Genomic DNA, 17,000 nt, shown 5'->3' with positions numbered 1-17,000 from the left:
AGTGGAAGTGGCTTTAACCCATGTTAATTGGTGGAGGCAAATCCTAAGGAGTTTCTTCCTAGAGAACAAACAGCCAACTAAAACCTGGAAAAGTTTCAAGCCAGTGACCTAGAAGTGGACAAAAGAATATGTTGTTTTCACTCTGGTAGAGTACGAGTGAAGAAATTTGCATTTCGTTCTCTGTGGCTAACAGCGCTGACTTTCTCAAATGCTGAGGTGATTGTTTGGACATTCTGAATTATAAATAGACAGATTTACTTGTCTCCACAGGAAGATTATATGTGCAAGTGGATACCCCTAAAGATGACAGGATCAAAATTAGTTTGATTTTCTCCCTGGTTTTATGCATTGTTTTCTTGTTTTTATAAAGAAAGCAATTGATCATAGCTAAGAAATAACTAAACGCCACCAGCTCAGGTCATTATAAACCCAATAATGGGATGGCCAAAGGAAATCTTCAGCCACCTGCATTTATAATACAGTGTTGGGGCCCACAGAGACACCGGAATGTTCTCTAAAAATGGGATCCATAGAGCATCTTGGATACCACCAAAAACTTGTCCATGAAATGTTGGAAACCAGAAAGAGCATTTATCAGCTAGAGGGGAATGCAAGAGTCTGCATCTTTCCAGTAGGGTTACATATGCAGTTAGCCTACGAATAGACTTTACAGTAAACCCTCAATACAGCAGACTCTGTTTTACTGGACATCCACGATAATGGATGTCCGCTATCCTCCCCACAAAGAAAATGGTTCACAGCAGCTGCGGGGTCCCTGGCCACGTCTAGGACTGCCGAAGCCACAGGATCCCTAGCTGCAGCCGCCAGGTTTCCCCCACCCCTGCCCCGCGGCTGGGATCACCACAGCTGCAGGGTCTCCAGCTGTGGCTGAGAGAGTTGTAGTTGTGGTGTCCCAGGCCGTGTTCGGGACCGTTGCAGATGCGGGGTCCCTGGCAATGGCTGGGAGAGCCACTGCCACTCAGGGCAGAGCACTGGCTGCTCAGAGCTGAGGAGCCCCCATGTCCTGCTCTGAGCCTGGGTACCTCAGAGCCAGTACAAGCCCCCACTCTCAGAGTAAGCCCTCAGATATAATGGATTTTCTGCTTAATGGACACCCCCTCCCCATCCATTAGTCCATTATATCGAGGGTTTACTGTACTTTGATCGAGCCCAGTAAAGCCATTTATTTTCCACAGACCTAAATTGGATTCTGGGTAGAAAATGTCCCTCACTATAGTTTTATAGCTTCATTCTCTATAGTCAATATGGCATTTCAATGTTCCATGCTGCCCACAAATCACTGGGAGAACAATGGTTTTATTTTTTCTGTCAAGAAAGGATTTATATGATCGCTTTTGACCTTCATATAGTGGGATCTAGGAAATTATATTATAACACTAGTTCCAACACACTGGGTGGATATCTGCTCGTGTTACATCCATCCGCAAACTTGGAACAGTCCCTTTGTTTGATTCACAAGTGCCATATGCTCCTCTCACAGCATTTTGTGAAACTGCCCTTTGCTGCTCCAGGGTCAAGTGAGAGAGGTCAAGCAGGGTCTCCCACTGCAGAGAAAGCAGAGGGTTTAGAATATTCTATGGCTATATTATTAGCTTGATACAGAGCCACTCTGAATTTTTCTGAAATCACACGAATCCCTTTTGCATCCTTTTCTGGCTCACACAGTGTGACGCCAGTCTAGTACGTCCTGCAGCTCAAAAGGGCTATAATATACTCTTGCCTGTTCTTGGGTTAAAAGATCCATCCCCCTCTTCTGGTTCTGCAGATAAAACTGAAATTTTACAGCTCTGATTCTGATCCTCAGTATCAATCCTACACTTTGAACGTTTGAAGATGAACTGGAAATGGTGCTCTTTCATTCTCTAAGTTCAAACTTTCTGTTATTAATTTAAACCAATTATAGACCTCTCCAGTAGCTATTTTCTTACAAGGAATGCTATCTGCAGTCACAAATCGCATACAGGTTGAATCTCTCTAATACAGAACTCTCTGATCCAGCAACATCCTTATCTGGCATGATTTTTGTTAGCTGGATGACCATTTATGATGGACGTGGCTGAGTTTGCCATGGTCCATAAAGTTTATTTACAGCCACCAGTCCTGGCTTTCAGTATTCTGTGCTGTTATTTAGCTGTAAGTTACCCCTAAGCGTCTTCTAAGAGCCCAGTAAGCAGTGAAAGTGTTGGTAATGTGCTGAACAATACTGATCTCCTGGACTAGATGAGAGAGGTTCAACATACACTACAATTAAGCCAACTGAGCTGCACTTCAGACCCTCCCTTTTCATAAAAAAGGGAGGAAAAAAATCTTGATCCCATTCACTTCCAGCAAATCAAGATTTTCTCCGTTGCCAGAAATTCAACAAGTGGTCATAATTGACAGAGGTGTTGCTTTGCTCCCACACAGCAATCCTTGAGACTGGACTATCTTCACCAATGAAACATGAAGGATGGCCTAATTAGTGTACAGGGTACTCCCCTGGGGGAGGGGAGAGCTGGATTCAGCTCCCAGCTCTGCCACAGGTTCTTTGTGGCCTTGGGCAAGTCACCCTGTGGCTCAGTTCCTTGTCCATAAAACAACGCTAACTGCCTCACAGGGGTGCTGCAGGAATCAACATCCATTAACCTGAGATACTCCCATATCATTATGAAGTGGGCTGCACAGATCTGAAAACACTGGAGTGGCTGGTTCTGGAATGGCACGTCCTGTCTTCTAGTCTCCAGAGCAGTTGGTTTCCTCTTTTTTGCCTGCTTCCCCAAATCATCCCCCAGTAGTACACTAAATGCTCCATGTAGACAAGCCCTTTGGACCCTTTTATAAACCATTTTTATTTATGTCTGAAGTGGCTGTAGTTGAGATAGACAAGTTGGAGAACTGGGTCGAAGGGATTAACCGTTCCAAACTCCAGAGGAAACATTAGGTACCTTAATAGCTGAATTAGTGGTTTTTAAGGTTACACCTACTTTTACCTTCTGATACCTCCTTTCCATTTACCATTGTCTGAGAACATACTGTTAAAGCGTTTCTGAATTTAGTACCACCCTAGAATTTTGGCTTTGTTGAATCTGATGTAAGGAACCAATACTGCAGGAGTGGGCAATAATTTTTGATGGGGGCCACTCCAAGATTCTGTACTTTTCTACGGAGAGGGCATGAGGTCTGGGATGGAGGTTGGGCGCAGAAGTGAGCTCAGGGTAGAGGACTGGGGTGCAGGAGAGGGTGTGGGGTCTGAGAGAGAGTTTGGGTGAAGGAGGGGGTTGTGACCTGGGGCAGGGAACTGGGGTACAGGGACAGGGAGGCAGTATGGGTGCAGGATTAGATTCTGATCTGAGGAAGGGAGGGAGACAAGGTCTAGGAGGGAGTTGTGACCTGGGGCAGAGGGGAAAGGAAGGTTCAAAGGGTTTGGGTGATGACCTGGGGCAGGGAGTTAAGGTGTGAGAGGGGGTGGGAGAGCCTGTCTCAGGATCCTGGCCAGGTGGAGTATGGGCCAGATTAAACCGGCTTGGTGGGCTGGATTCGGCCCACCTCTACAATACAGCGACTGTTACTGTTGTTGGTCCTCCAGAATTTCATCTGATAATTTAAGCTTAGCAACAGGGACATTCCTTTTTCCTTTGTCTTCCAGCTGAGTAGTGTCCCCCACCCCCATCTCTCCCTGCCCCAATCAACTATCATGAAGTTAGAATACAACCTCTAGATTTTCACCTCCCAGTTATTTAGCAATTTCAATGTCTAACAGTAAGGTCTTCTTCTGTCATTGATTCTTTTGTTACCAGGACACATGAAATCAACAAGCTCAGTAGAAACTCCGCATGTGCTGCACTCAGATGGAAAGAGGTTTGAGACAGGCACATAAACACTGGCTTAAGAACTTAATTACAATAAAATTCAAATTCACAGTAACTTCTACTGGTGCTCTTTTACTTCCCTGGATGGAAACTTAGCTATCTTCTTAGACCTCTTTCCAGCTTTGATATGTCCTCAGCCCCTTGTAGTTAGCTTCTCTGAATGGACAGCAACTTACTAAATAAAGGGAGAAATGCTTCATTCACATCTTCCAACACCTAGTCCCTCTCTCTTACTTTTTCTATCCCTGTTTCTATCCCTCTCTTACTTTTCCAGAGAAGTAATAGAGGGATAGCTGTGTTAGTCGGTATTCTAACAAAACAAGCAAGCAGTCATATAGTACCTTAAAGACTAACAAAATAACTTATTTATTTTTCCAGAGTAGTCAGCTAAATGGAAAGTCACAGTAAACTGTTCCCTAAAGTTCTAAAAAGACCTTTCCATTATAGCTTTCTCTTTCTACAAGAAAAACAACAACAAGAAAGCAATCCTGTAGTAAATTACAGAATAACAATTTTATTTATTTTTTATTATTATTAATTATGTATTTATTATTAATAATTGTTAGTCTTTAAGGTGCTTTGAGACTACTTGGTTTTGTTTTGTTTTTATTTGTTTTTTCTGGTGAAGCTACAGACTAACAGGGCTACCCCTCTGAACTGTTCTACACAAACACTCAGTGTAGCATGGCCAATAGATTACAACATCAATACCACCATAAAGCAACACCACTACTGGTCTTGTTCAGGGTCTGCAACCTGCAGCTCTTTACGGAGCCACTTGTGGCTCCAAGCACTGCTGCCACTGACTCCACTTGCAGTTCTGGAGGCTGCTGCTGCTTAAACAAACACCACCTGCAGTTAAACAGAATTGAGATTTTTTGTTTAAGCAGCGGCAGCCTCCAGAGCTGCTGAGCAGTCAGCTGCAGCAGGGGGAAGCCAGCAGGGCAGGGAGCCCTGGAAGAAGCAGCCAGCAGGGCTCCACATGGGGGGAAGTTATAGGATGGGGTAGCTGAGCCTGCCTCTGCTGGAACAGTGGGGGACAGAGATAGCATGTGGAGCTCATCGGCTAAGGCAGGTAAATTCTGGAGATGTGGTGGGGGTTGGTACTAAAAGATTTAAATCTGGGGTTGGGAGGGTGGCTTGGGGATAAAGAGGTTAAACCTGGAGCTGGGGGGAGCGGGTTTGCAGGATGAAGGGGGGAAGCTTGGGGGGCAGCTAAAGCCTGGAGATGGGTGTAACAACTTTCTAACTGATGCAAATCACTGCGTGTATGCTGCTTTTAAATTAGGGGTGACAAAAAGTACAGTTTGACGTTATTCATTAAGGATAATTTCATATTCACTTGCACTGCGGCTCTTGAAGTATTGATTTTGTAACCGAATTTGAAAAAATGGCTCTTCTTGCTATTTTGGTTCCAGACCCTTGGTCTTGTTCTTCCACAGGAAGATATGCAGTTTTGTAATGGTGGTTATTTATAAACTTAGAAAATGAAATGCTGAATGAATGTGTATATATACACAAATGAATAAACAAGTGAAGAATATTGAAAGTGCTCAGTTAAAGTCACCAATTACCTATGCTTTTGTGAGCACAGACACATTTCTCAGATTTATATAAACTCCGAAAGATTCAGAATTTAAAGCAAGACACTAGTTTAGCCACCTGTGCGGCAAATCAAACAGATGGTATATAATTGTCGATGAAAAGAAATTTTGACTCATTTGTCTCCATTTCCCTTCCTTCAGGTTGCACAATACAACTCATTTCACTGCACAGCAATTATGACATCCAAATATTGGCTTTGTAAATTTGAATAAGCCCCCTTCCACTGCAGCTCCAGCTATTACATTTTATATTAGCCAAAGACCTGGAAAGTCAAACACATTTGGTGAAAAATTTGATTATGGTCTATGGGCTGGAGTTACAAAGTAAGTGATGTATATTACCCTCCACCCACAGCAAATCTCCCGCTGATGACAGCGGGAAGATGGCCAGAAGACCATGTCTAGAATGTGGCCCCTCTGAAAAATAAAGCAAAGGGTCTGACCAGCCTGCTCCCACGAGAGCCTATGGAAGAGGGCTGTACGGGGAGAGAGTTTACTATTCTCTTTATGAAGTTTACTCTGGAACAGTTTTGCCTGAACATCTGGCTCAAGCGTAGTGCAGACCCCATATACCACAGTACCTCCCTGATGGTTCCAGGGCCTCACCAAGCTACATTATCCCTCTTTTTTATCCCTTGCAGAACAGATTCAACAGTCTCATTGTCAGGGCCTTCCCTAGCTGTAGCTGCACTCAGGATGAGCTCCTCCACCGCAGGAAAAGGGATGAGGGAAAGGTATTGCATTGCATCGCAAGCTCCCTCTCACCAGACAAACAGCTCATCTCAGGGGAAATGTGAGGCCTGTTGCTGCCAAGCCAGCTGGCCCCACTCCTTCACATTCATGTGCAAAAGGGACTGTCCATTGGCAGGTCACAAGGCTAGGAGTGGGAGCTAATGTTTTACTTTGTAAAGTTATTGTTACATTCCGTATCCTGCAGTGGGGAAAAATGACATAGGGCAAGTTAGGGCCACTGCTGTTTCTTTCCTTGTTTGATCATCTTCAGCTGTATAATGATTTTATTTGCATGGACAAGTTTAACTTCCGCATCTCCACGTCAGACACACTACTGCACAGCTATGTTATTGGAAAAGCTGTCTCTTAATTCATCATTATCAGACTTCATGGCTGATTGATTCACATCTGTAGGTTGTGGAATCTCCATCTCTGGAGATATTTAAGAACAGGTTAGATAAGTGTCTATCAGGGATGGTCTAGACAGTACTTGGTCCTGCCATGAGGGCAGGGGGCTGGACTCGATGACCTCTCGAGGTCCCGTCCAGTCCTAGCATTCTATGATTCTATGATTAACAAATTTCCAAGATGGTTCTGTCTGTAACAGCAGGACTTCAATTCATTTTTAGACAGATTCCAATCATAGCAACAGGACTAACACCAACTTTATATCACAGAACATTTTGCTTCCTGCAGAATCTGAAGCAACCATGGCATTAGAAATAAACAAACCACCACCACCAGCTAAATATATCCTGTGGGCTGGGCAGGGTCACAGGACTGGAGTTTGGACCCCTGCTGCATTTAACAACACGGTGCCTTACAGCTGAAAAAGGAAAACCACAAGCATTCAAGGCAACTAATGTGTAATGGGGAGAGCAAATGCAAGGAGAACAGGGTGCTCATGCCAAAATGGATTTTTTCAACTGTTTTCATGGGACTGTCATGTAATTTTTACTTACCATACTGTTATATAAGCATTATTGTTATTTATTAAATGGTTGTTTCCCGTCTTTACACGCAACACAACGAGCATAGCCTCATATTTGTCTCTCTTACCCTGCCTCCAAGAGCAGATAAGAACATGCCTGCGTTTCTCCAATTATGCTCATACAGTCTTTATTGAGCTGATGACTGCTGTCACAAATCACTGAATGGGTCACTAGATTTGGCTTTTAAAAGCAAAGTACAAACATACTGAATGTAGGCAGAATGAGGGATTTAAAGCACACATAAGTGTGCTTCTTATATACATATTTAAAATACTGAGTGTTTTATTTTAACAAAGAGAACCACATTTTCAAGATGCAATATAAAAGCTTCACTTCCTAACTCTTTTACCATATATACAGCTGTGATAAAAAAAAAATCTTATTGTCAATTTCATGCTTTTTACACAGCTGGCAGGCTCCCTTCTGTATTGTTCTCAAGGATGGGGTGGTGCTGATTTTTCAAAACGTAATGCAAGTATGACGGGCCAAACAAGATTGTTCCATCAAGATAGAGAATTCTATAGTATGATCGTTAAGCTGCTGTTACTCACTGACTTAAGAACTCAGGAAGAAAAATGAAAATAAAAAGGCAAAAGATATCTGGTATTTGGTTAAATTGGGCTTTTAAAAATTGGTCCTCACTACTTAAAAAAACAAAAACAAAAAAAAACCCCCACTTTTGTTCTAGGATTACTGCTATTTGCTGTAACAAACACAACCAAAACATGCAGCCCTGCAGCACCTTAAAGACTAACTATATAACTGATGAGCTTTCGCGGGACAGCCCCACTTCTTCAGATACAGACTGAGACAGCTACTGCTCTGAACCTAAATACAACCAAGGCCACTATATAAGGCTTTACTGCAGAATCAACCACCGGGGATGTGTTAGGAATAATAGGAACTGTCAGATGATGATGATTCAGAAGCTCAGAGTAGGCCCTCTCCAGTTCTCACCATAACACTGAGGTCTCAGACACCCCCTTTGTTAAAGGTTCTTGTGCCCTGTTGTAGAAAAGGCCAAAGACAGAAACACAGGGGACAAAGGAAGAGATTTAAGTAAAAGGAAGAAGATGGCTCAGAAGATGGAGGAAAGACCTCGCCTGACTTGCCTGGCTTTAATTCTGTAAATTGCCAGCTGAGAGTCCGCTTTGTGGCACCAATGCCAACAGGGACGGGGCAATGCACAATTATGTTCGGCTCTGCCCTTTTCACTGTAACAGCCAATTTTTTTATTTGAAACAAGTGATATGCTTCAGCCCTGACAGGCCATCCTGCAAGATAAGCAGGGGTTCTTATACTAGCTCCCAGCTCCCTTTTTTTTTTTTTTTTTTTTTTTTTTTAAAGAAAACTGCAGTCATCTGGGCACCATGGAAACAAAATCAGCCACAGCTGTTGTCAGAGCAAACCAGGTAGCACATGGGTGACTTTAATCAAAAAGTTCTGTTGAACAGATAATAAGCTAGTTGTATATTATATTTTTATAAACCAAGAGAGGCCCATCAATATGAATAATAGGACTTACTGCTGAATTTCCAACTGTGTGGCTCACATTTTCTGAAAACAAATACTAAAACATCACCAATTATTTTCATAGTGTATACAGCACACACACATTGTGTCTCAGAATTCATGACATGCTGTGATTATACTCAACTAAAATATTAGGCATTTTGTTTTCTACACCTGTGACTGGGATCTCCATATAGGCATGTAACAGTTAGGGTATCTAGATAGCAAGTATGAAAAATCAGAATGTGGCTGGGAGGTAATAACCACCTATATAAGACAAAGCGCCAAATTTCAGGACTGTCCCCATGCAATGGGGACATCTGGTCTTCCTAACAGCAAAAGAAATTAAAGGTGGTATAAAAAAAACTTGAAAAATAAAAGAAATCAAAGAGCAATTTTTAATTCTTTCCTGACTGTCACCAGGGATCGTGTCAAGAGAGGTGGGGAGCTACCACAGTGAATCAACAGTGCCAATTAACCCTTGGAAAGAATGAAGTTCTTTAGGGTTAAGGCTGCATGACAACCAAGCAGCCCAGCATGTTACCCTTCCTGGTTAGTTGCCAGCTGCAGTCAGAGATCTATGCAAGCCACATTGTAGAAAGGCACTACACTATATATTAAGAACAAATTAAATTAAAAATGAACTTGGGTTATCTTCTAAATCAGATATGCTTTTGACAGTCAGTACATAGGTTACTATTAAATATGTAGTATACTATGAAGAGTAACAGAGGGGTAGCTGTGTTAGTCTGTATTCCAACAAACCAAAGCAGCAGAAATGTAGCACTTTAAAGACTAACAACATGATTTATTCGGTGATGAGCTTTCAGATTTGATTAAGTGGGTCGGTCCTACGAAAGCTCATCACCAAATAAATCATGTTGTTAGTCTTTAAAGTGCTACATTTCTGCTGCTTTGGTTTGTTAGTATACTATGAAGCATTTCTATTAGCCACAAGATAATCACTGGATATCCAAAGGTCTTTATGTAACTGCACTGTCTGCCATCAATAATATTATTATAAAGCAGGTCCTAGTGGTGGTCTTTCATCCATTTTGCTAGGCTACCGATTGTTCTTTACACTGAAATTCATCTAGCTTGTTTTCTGTGACATGTTGTCTTCAATGCTTTTACCCACGAGACACAGTTCCAAGTTTTCAGCACAAAAAGATATGAAACACACATTACTTTGAAACATTAAACCCATAGGCAGAATTCCTGCCCTCCTCCCAAACTGCCAAGTCAGTTTTGGTTTTTCATATTTCAAAAGAATTTAAGAAACCCTTCTCTTTCATAACCTCCCATCTACTTAAAAAAAAAATACAGATAACAATTTCAGCACCAGATTTTTTCATTAGTCCATGGTCTTTCTCATCCCATCCTGTAGCATCCTCTCACTCCCTTAGACGTGCGCATTATCATCTGAGTAACACATTCATTTCTGGTTCTGCCACAATAGATCATTGATGGATGGGATCTTATCAATTAACGCATTCAAGGGAAACTGCATTTTTCTCTGCATCTTCCAGCCGCCTAAATTCAGCAACACTGACAGCCCTAAGCTCACTTGCTGCTGGCCTCAGGGATGACACACAGAGAAAAGGTAGATGCTTTCTTCCAGCATCTTTAGCCCCTTCGCAAACAGGCTACAACCTCATTTTTTTCCAACAACCCACAGCAAAGGGAATACAACTACTGTGAATGCAATGTTGGTAAAACAAGCCCTGCTCTAAACAGAAAAGGATGCAAGTGGGATGCGTTTACTTACATGAAGATTCAGTGCCAAACATGGCTGGCCCCAGATGCTGCTATTTAAAGAAGAAAAAAGGAAAAGAAGAGCGAGATAGAGGGAGTGTGTGAGAGAAGGATGAGACTGCTACACAGCAGGGGTCATGAAGCCAGACAATGCAGTCCAAGCTATCCAAGCTGCCAGATTCTCTTCTCTTCAGCTTTCAACTGCAGTCAGCTTTTACTTGCAACCAAAGTCAGGGTCTTCTTCGGGGAGCAAAAATCAGGAGCTGCTGTTTTAAATCCAAGAGGTAAGGGAAGGTCAATGTCCTTTCTGTGATGTACTGAGTCAGAAATAGGTAGCAGACACCAGATACTGCAATCCACAGCCCCTGCTCTCAGTAAGACAATAGCATAGCTTATGCATACACTGGATGACGTCAGGACACTGCAAAGACTGACTGCTGTTAACCAAAGGCTCAGAGGGGGCTTGAATAGAGGAGAGCAATTCAAATGGGAATGCCTTTGTCGCAAAATGCAGAAGACAAAGAACCAAACATATATTTTCCTCTCTGATGAAACCCCGCCCCCCCCAAAAAAATCCCCAAAAAACAAAAACAAAAACAAAAAAAAACCACCATACCCAAAACCGCCACTCCATGGATTTAATATATGACGAAAATATCTCTGTGTTGAATTTACAGTGATTGTCTTAATGCTGCAAATCCAAAGTATTTTCTTGGAAGCAACATAATATAGAAGTAAGAATCCTGAGACAAACATTCTACCAGCTGTACTGCATAGTACTTAAAAGAATGAAAAAAATATATTCCTATCAGCTATAAACTCTCAAAATTGTGTGTTCCATAGCAGAAGAATTAAACAGGGGAATTAACCTAAACTTCACATATCTTTTTGATTTAAGCTTGGTAATCAAGTGTTCATTGCTTTAATTAAATGCTACTGTCCTGGTATGCTGCAGCAGTGATCTATCCAAAACAAAAAAAGGTCACAAATATAAAACTGAAAAACAAAAATTTACACTGCACTTTTGCCGCTAAAACCACAATAGCAACAAAAGGAGCAAATTTTTTTCTACCTCTTCAACTTAAAATAAATAAAGTGTCCAGATTTAGTGCTTCAAAACCTTCACAATATTTAGAATGACTTCTTTCTGGAACTACTCCGCAATTTAGAAAAAAAATGATAGCGTAAAATCAAACATAAAAAGAGACCTGAACTGACTGTTAATAATCTCACGTCAGACAAAAGGCTTGCTATAGAGATCTCCGAAGCCAAGCTAAAATCCCTGCGCTAGAGAAAGCAGTGAAGCAGTAAGTTGATGGGTTTGAGGCTAGTAGGCATAAGGGTTCATCTAGAAGAATGGCTTTCCAGAGGGAGCAAAGAGGAGAACATTTTTAATGGCTCTCACTGAGCAAGCACATGCAGCTGCAAACCCAGCAAAGATTGAAAGTGTTTTCAGTGAGGAAGTAGAAAGGAAATATAAATGTGCCCCTTCCATAAAGCACTTTAAAATGATGAAGAAAAAAATCATTTTCTGGGCTGCTGCAAATTAAATGTTACTAACCATTGCCAGAGCCTTATTTACTAAGTATTCTCCTGCTATTTGTAAAATATAATGAACGGAGGGAGAGGGGGGGGGTTATGTAATGTGAAACAGAGTAACAGTAATAATATTTTGCACATATTAAGCCTTCCATCAGAGAAGCTCAACATGCTTACAAATGTTCCGATGCCAGGTTTTACATTGCTACAAGCCCTGTGCCTTGGGAACAGGTTGGGAAGCCACTAAGGATTCAGAGAGCCACACTTTGCCTCCCAATTTCCGCCTGCTCCTGTCCAGCGTGTCGGGAAAGGTATGCTCTCGGCCATTCCAGAGCAGCTGCAGGGAGTGGCCAAGGCTTGCACAGTGGTACCACTTTAACCAAACCAGCATCGTTAAAGCTGTACAATGCCCTTGTGTGTGTGGATGCAGTCGTGCCTGGTGTAAAAGGCTTATACTGGGATCGTTCCCATGTGGCAAAGCAATAAATTAAGTGGTATAAGACAATTCTGTAACATATATTTAAATTGTTTCCACTAAATTCAAATATGAAGAAATGGGATTTACCCAGGAAAGCTCTCACCTAATAAATTTGTTAGTCTTTAAGATGTTACAGGACTGCTTGTTAGTCACACTGGGGTAGTACCGTCAGCATAGCTGATTTAATAAAATGATCACAGCTCTAACTAGAGCATACGACTGGAAGGGATCTCCTGAGTCCAGTCTCCTACTGTTCCTGACAACCACCTCATATAACCCCCATTCATAACCATGACCAAGTTTCATATTCAAACCAGTCAAATTGTTCTCTCCCACACTTCCCACCAAAAGGATATTGCAGAACCTCACTCCTCTGGTGGTTAGAAGCCATCTCCAAATTTCCAGCCAAAATTAATTCAATCCACTTTATACAAGTGCAAAAAATAGGTGTAGATCAGGTTTGCATATGCATTTAGGTACCTCAGTTTAGGCACCCTCGTGTGGAAGATTTTGGCTAAGTGACTATGCCAAGTTCACTGAGGAAGTAAGATATGCGTCATATTTGAATAAGGCATGGATCTCCCCTGACACATTTAAACTCAGATCTTTTCTCTTAATAGGAGCAAAATATTTTTAACATTGACATACCACAGCTTTTCACCAATATTTTTGCACCCATGACCAAGGTTGGTTGTTGCACAGTCTTATATTGGCAGAAGATGCAAAACATTAAGGCCGTGTCTACACTAGCCCCAAACTTCGAAATGGCCATGCAAATGGCCATTTCAAAGTTTACTAATGAAGTGCTGAAATACATATTCAGTGCCTCGTTAGCATGCGGGCGGCCGCGGCACTTCGAAATTGACGCGGCTCGCCGCCGCATGGCTTGTCCAGACGGGGCTCCTTTTCGAAAGGACCCCGCCTACTTCAAAGTCCCCTTATTCCTATGAGAAGATGGGAATAAGGGGACTTCGAAGTAGGTGGGGTCCTTTCGAAAAGGAGCCCCATCTGGACGAGACGCATCAATTTCGAAGTGCTGCGGCCACCCGCATGCTAATGAGGTGCCGAATATGTATTTCAGCGCTTCATTAGTAAACTTCGAAATGGCCATTTGCATGGCCATTTCGAAGTTTTTGGCTAGTGTAGACACAGCCTAATAGTGAGACATTTGCAACACTCCGTTGTGCATGGCTGCTGACTTTCCAATGTGTGTGACTCAGGTCCTCCAAGTCCCACTCCACTCCGCCTCATCATCCTTGTTCTACATCCCACTCCCATGAGTGCTGTGCCTTCGTTCCTCTGCCCTCCCGATAAAGCCTCCTGTACACCTTGAAACAGCTGACTGCAATGGGCAGGAGGCCCTGCAGGCAAGCAGTTAGGGAGGTGGCAGGTGGTGCTTGGCACCCTCTCTTTTTTTTCTCAGGGATGCTCCAGCCCTGGGGCACCCAGAGAGTCAACATCCATGCCTCTGAGGCCTCCTTCCGTAGGCATAAGGTTGAAATACCACAAGCACCATATGTTGTCAAGGATAGTGCCTCATGCAATACTAAGAGGTCAAAGTTGGTCTGACATGGCAGTGCCTAGTAACTCTGAGTAAACTGTGCGATTAGTAGGTGATAGACAACTGAAGACCACCTCTGAACCCCTTTATCAGGTACTTATATCCAGACCTGCTGGAGGTGTGGGGGAAGGAAGGGGGAAGTTGCCCTATGGCCTGGTGAGTCAAAAGGACCTGGAGCTCCCAGCTGCTGGCACTACTGAACCCTTTAAATCCTTTTGGAAAGCGTGTGTGGGCACCACAGTCCAGGCAGCACAGTGGACTGGCTAAGTGCTAGGGACTGTTCAAACACTTGGTTTATTACAATATTCATTCATTTCAATACATTTCTCCTGTGCGAAATCTGGAAGACGATACAGATATTTATGATGCACATGCATACGCATACATTATATAGACAACAGCTCAGCCTTAAAAAAGAATCAGCAGATATTGTCTGTTTTTCTAATTATCACTGTAGAAGGATAATGGGTAATGTATTTTTATTTTATTTTACTGAAATCTGCATATAACACAATTTTCCTACCCATGCTTTGAATAACCCCATTGCATACAAAATACTAGGGATTTTTTTTTTTTTACAAAGATTTTCTTTTGTTTAATTATTTTTCCCTCAGAACCGTGCAAGCAGGAAATTATGATATCGCTCTTTGCACCAGAGAGTCATTTCCTTCTGAGCCTCATGCTCCCTTTCCAAGGGAGAAACTGTGGGAAAGGAAAACTATTCCATGAACTCTGCAAGATTCCCCTCACATGCTCATCTCAAAATGGGAGGGCTATGCTACTCTGTAGTGTGCTTCAGAAACTGACTCCGTAGACTGAAGAATTCCCAGGGAAAGCAGAGAACAGCCCTGGGGATACCCTTTCACACTGCTTTGCTCTCATTAATTATTACTATTATTTGCTTAATTGCAGTACCTGGGAGCCTCAGTGATGGCCAGGATCCCAAGGTGCTAGGTGTACCAAACCCAAAACAAAGACAGATTGGAAGGAGGATAGTGAGGTGCTTTGTGGATGTTTACTAGCAACTCTTCCAAGCATGAGGTGCAGCATGGAAGAAAGCATGAAGGTGCTTGTTTAAAAATTAAACAAGTGGAAGCTGGCAGTAGGGGTCAATGGCAGACTAGATTAGATGGTATGATCACAAGTAAAAGATACGTAGGATGGTGATTGGCCATGAAAGACCTTGAAAGTGAATTAAAGGACCTTATGGTTAACACAGGAGAGAAGAGGGAGCCAAAGGATGATTCAAAAAAAGAGAGGAGGTAAAATGATGAAAGCCACAGACTAGGAAACTGAAATCTACAGCAGAATGCTGAATGGATATTGGGGACAACATTTGATTTCACAAAATGGAGCAAGTAACTTAGGGGACAGACATTTTTCGACTCAGTTCAAAAGAACAAGAAGGAATGTTGTATATCTGAAGATGGAAGGCAAGTTGGGTGAAAGTGATCATTAAATATTTCTTGATCCTCAGGAAAGGAACCACTGACAACAGCACAATAAGGACTATGGATTTCAAAAAAGTAGATTTTAACAAACTCAGAGAACTGGTAGGTTAGGTCCCTTGAGAAGAAAATCTAAGGGCTAATGGAGGTCAGCAGAGACAGCTTTTTCTTAAGGATGCAACATTGAATTTGCAACTGCAAATCATCCCACTGGGAAGGAAAGACAGGTAGATTAGTGAAAGGTAAATGAGGCTCCATCAGGAGCTCTTTAATTACCTGGAAATTTAAAAAGAAATCCTATTAAAAATGGACATGTGGCCAAAAACTAGCACAAGCACACAGGGACAAAAACTCACAAATGCTAAGACAGGAAAAGAGCTACACCTAAGCAAGGAACAGAAAAGTCAATAAGAAGGTGTTTCCCACTGCAGAAGCAGAGAAGAAAAGGGCATAAAAAAAAAAAACCTGCCCTGCGGTCCTCCGACGACTGCCAACACCTGCCCCTTCTGCGATAAGATCTGTAGCTCCAGAATTGGGCTGATCAGCCCACAATGGACTCACAAACAGGAGGGCGACATGAAGATGTCCTACTTGTTATTGAGTGACTGCCAGGAAGAAGTAGTAGTAGTAGTTTCTTTAGACACATTAGGAGCAAGAGAAAAATGAAGCAAAGTGTACGTCTTCTATGTAGTAGGGAAGAAGAGCTACTAACTGATGATATCAAGAGGGCAGAGGTGCTTCTTTCTTCAGTGAAAAAGTTAATGGAGACCAGACACTCAATACAGTTAATGTTAACAACAAGGGAGGAAAGAACACAAGCCAACATAGGGAAAGAATCTGTTAAATACATTTAGGTATGCTAGGTATATTTAAATCAGCTGAGACCAATGAAATTCATCCTATGGCATTTAAAGGAACTGGCAGCAAGATTGCTTCAGCTATTTGTAATTATCTGTGAGAACTTTTGGAAGGGTGGTATGGTCCCAGAGTACTGGAGAAGGGTAAACATCATATCCATCTTCTAAGAGGAAAAAAAGAGGATCAGGAGAACTGTAGACCAGTCAACCCAACTTTGATATCTGGAAAGATACAGGAACCAATTATAGAAGAATTAGTAAGCACCTAGCAGAGGACAGGGTCATAAAGAAGAGCCAGCATGGATTTGTCAAGAAAAAAAATAATGGAAACGAACTTAATTTCCATCTGTAACAGGGTTACTGGCTTAGTGGTTGAGGGACAAGCAGTAAACATAACTAAACTGTAGTAAGACTTTTGACACACTCCTACGTGACACTCTTATAAGAATACTAAGAAAATGTGGTGTAGAGGAAATTGCTACAAGGAATGTAAACAGGTGTTTGAAAACACTGTACTGAACAAGTAGTTATCCATGGTTTGTTCTCAAACTGGGAAAGTGTATCTAGTGGGATCATGCAGAGGTCTATACTGGTTCTAATATCAGTCAATACATTCATTGACGACTTGGATAATAGAGTGGAGAGTAAGTTTA

General features: G+C 42.1%; 1 protein-coding gene across 3 annotated transcripts in view; it reads right to left on the bottom strand.

Moving 5' to 3' along the window:
* Positions 1 to 17,000, bottom strand: part of ST7 (suppression of tumorigenicity 7) — a 246,770-nt gene that overhangs the window by 169,169 nt on the left and 60,601 nt on the right. The window contains exon 1 of one of the 3 annotated variants that reach the window (XM_075014917.1): positions 10,478 to 10,651. The exons of the other annotated variants lie outside the window; for them this stretch is intronic. Within the exon in view, the coding sequence (XP_074871018.1) occupies positions 10,478 to 10,499 (22 nt within the window). The 5' untranslated portion in view covers positions 10,500 to 10,651. Of the gene's footprint in view, positions 1 to 10,477; positions 10,652 to 17,000 lie in introns of those variants that run through there. 3 annotated transcript variants of the gene reach the window in all.

Source organism: Carettochelys insculpta, chromosome 1 (assembly GCF_033958435.1).
Source record: "Carettochelys insculpta isolate YL-2023 chromosome 1, ASM3395843v1, whole genome shotgun sequence".
In the NCBI taxonomy this organism is placed as follows: Eukaryota; Metazoa; Chordata; order Testudines; family Carettochelyidae; genus Carettochelys; species Carettochelys insculpta.
Note: the sequence above shows the minus strand (reverse complement) of the source record. Positions and strands in the feature narration are given on the sequence as shown.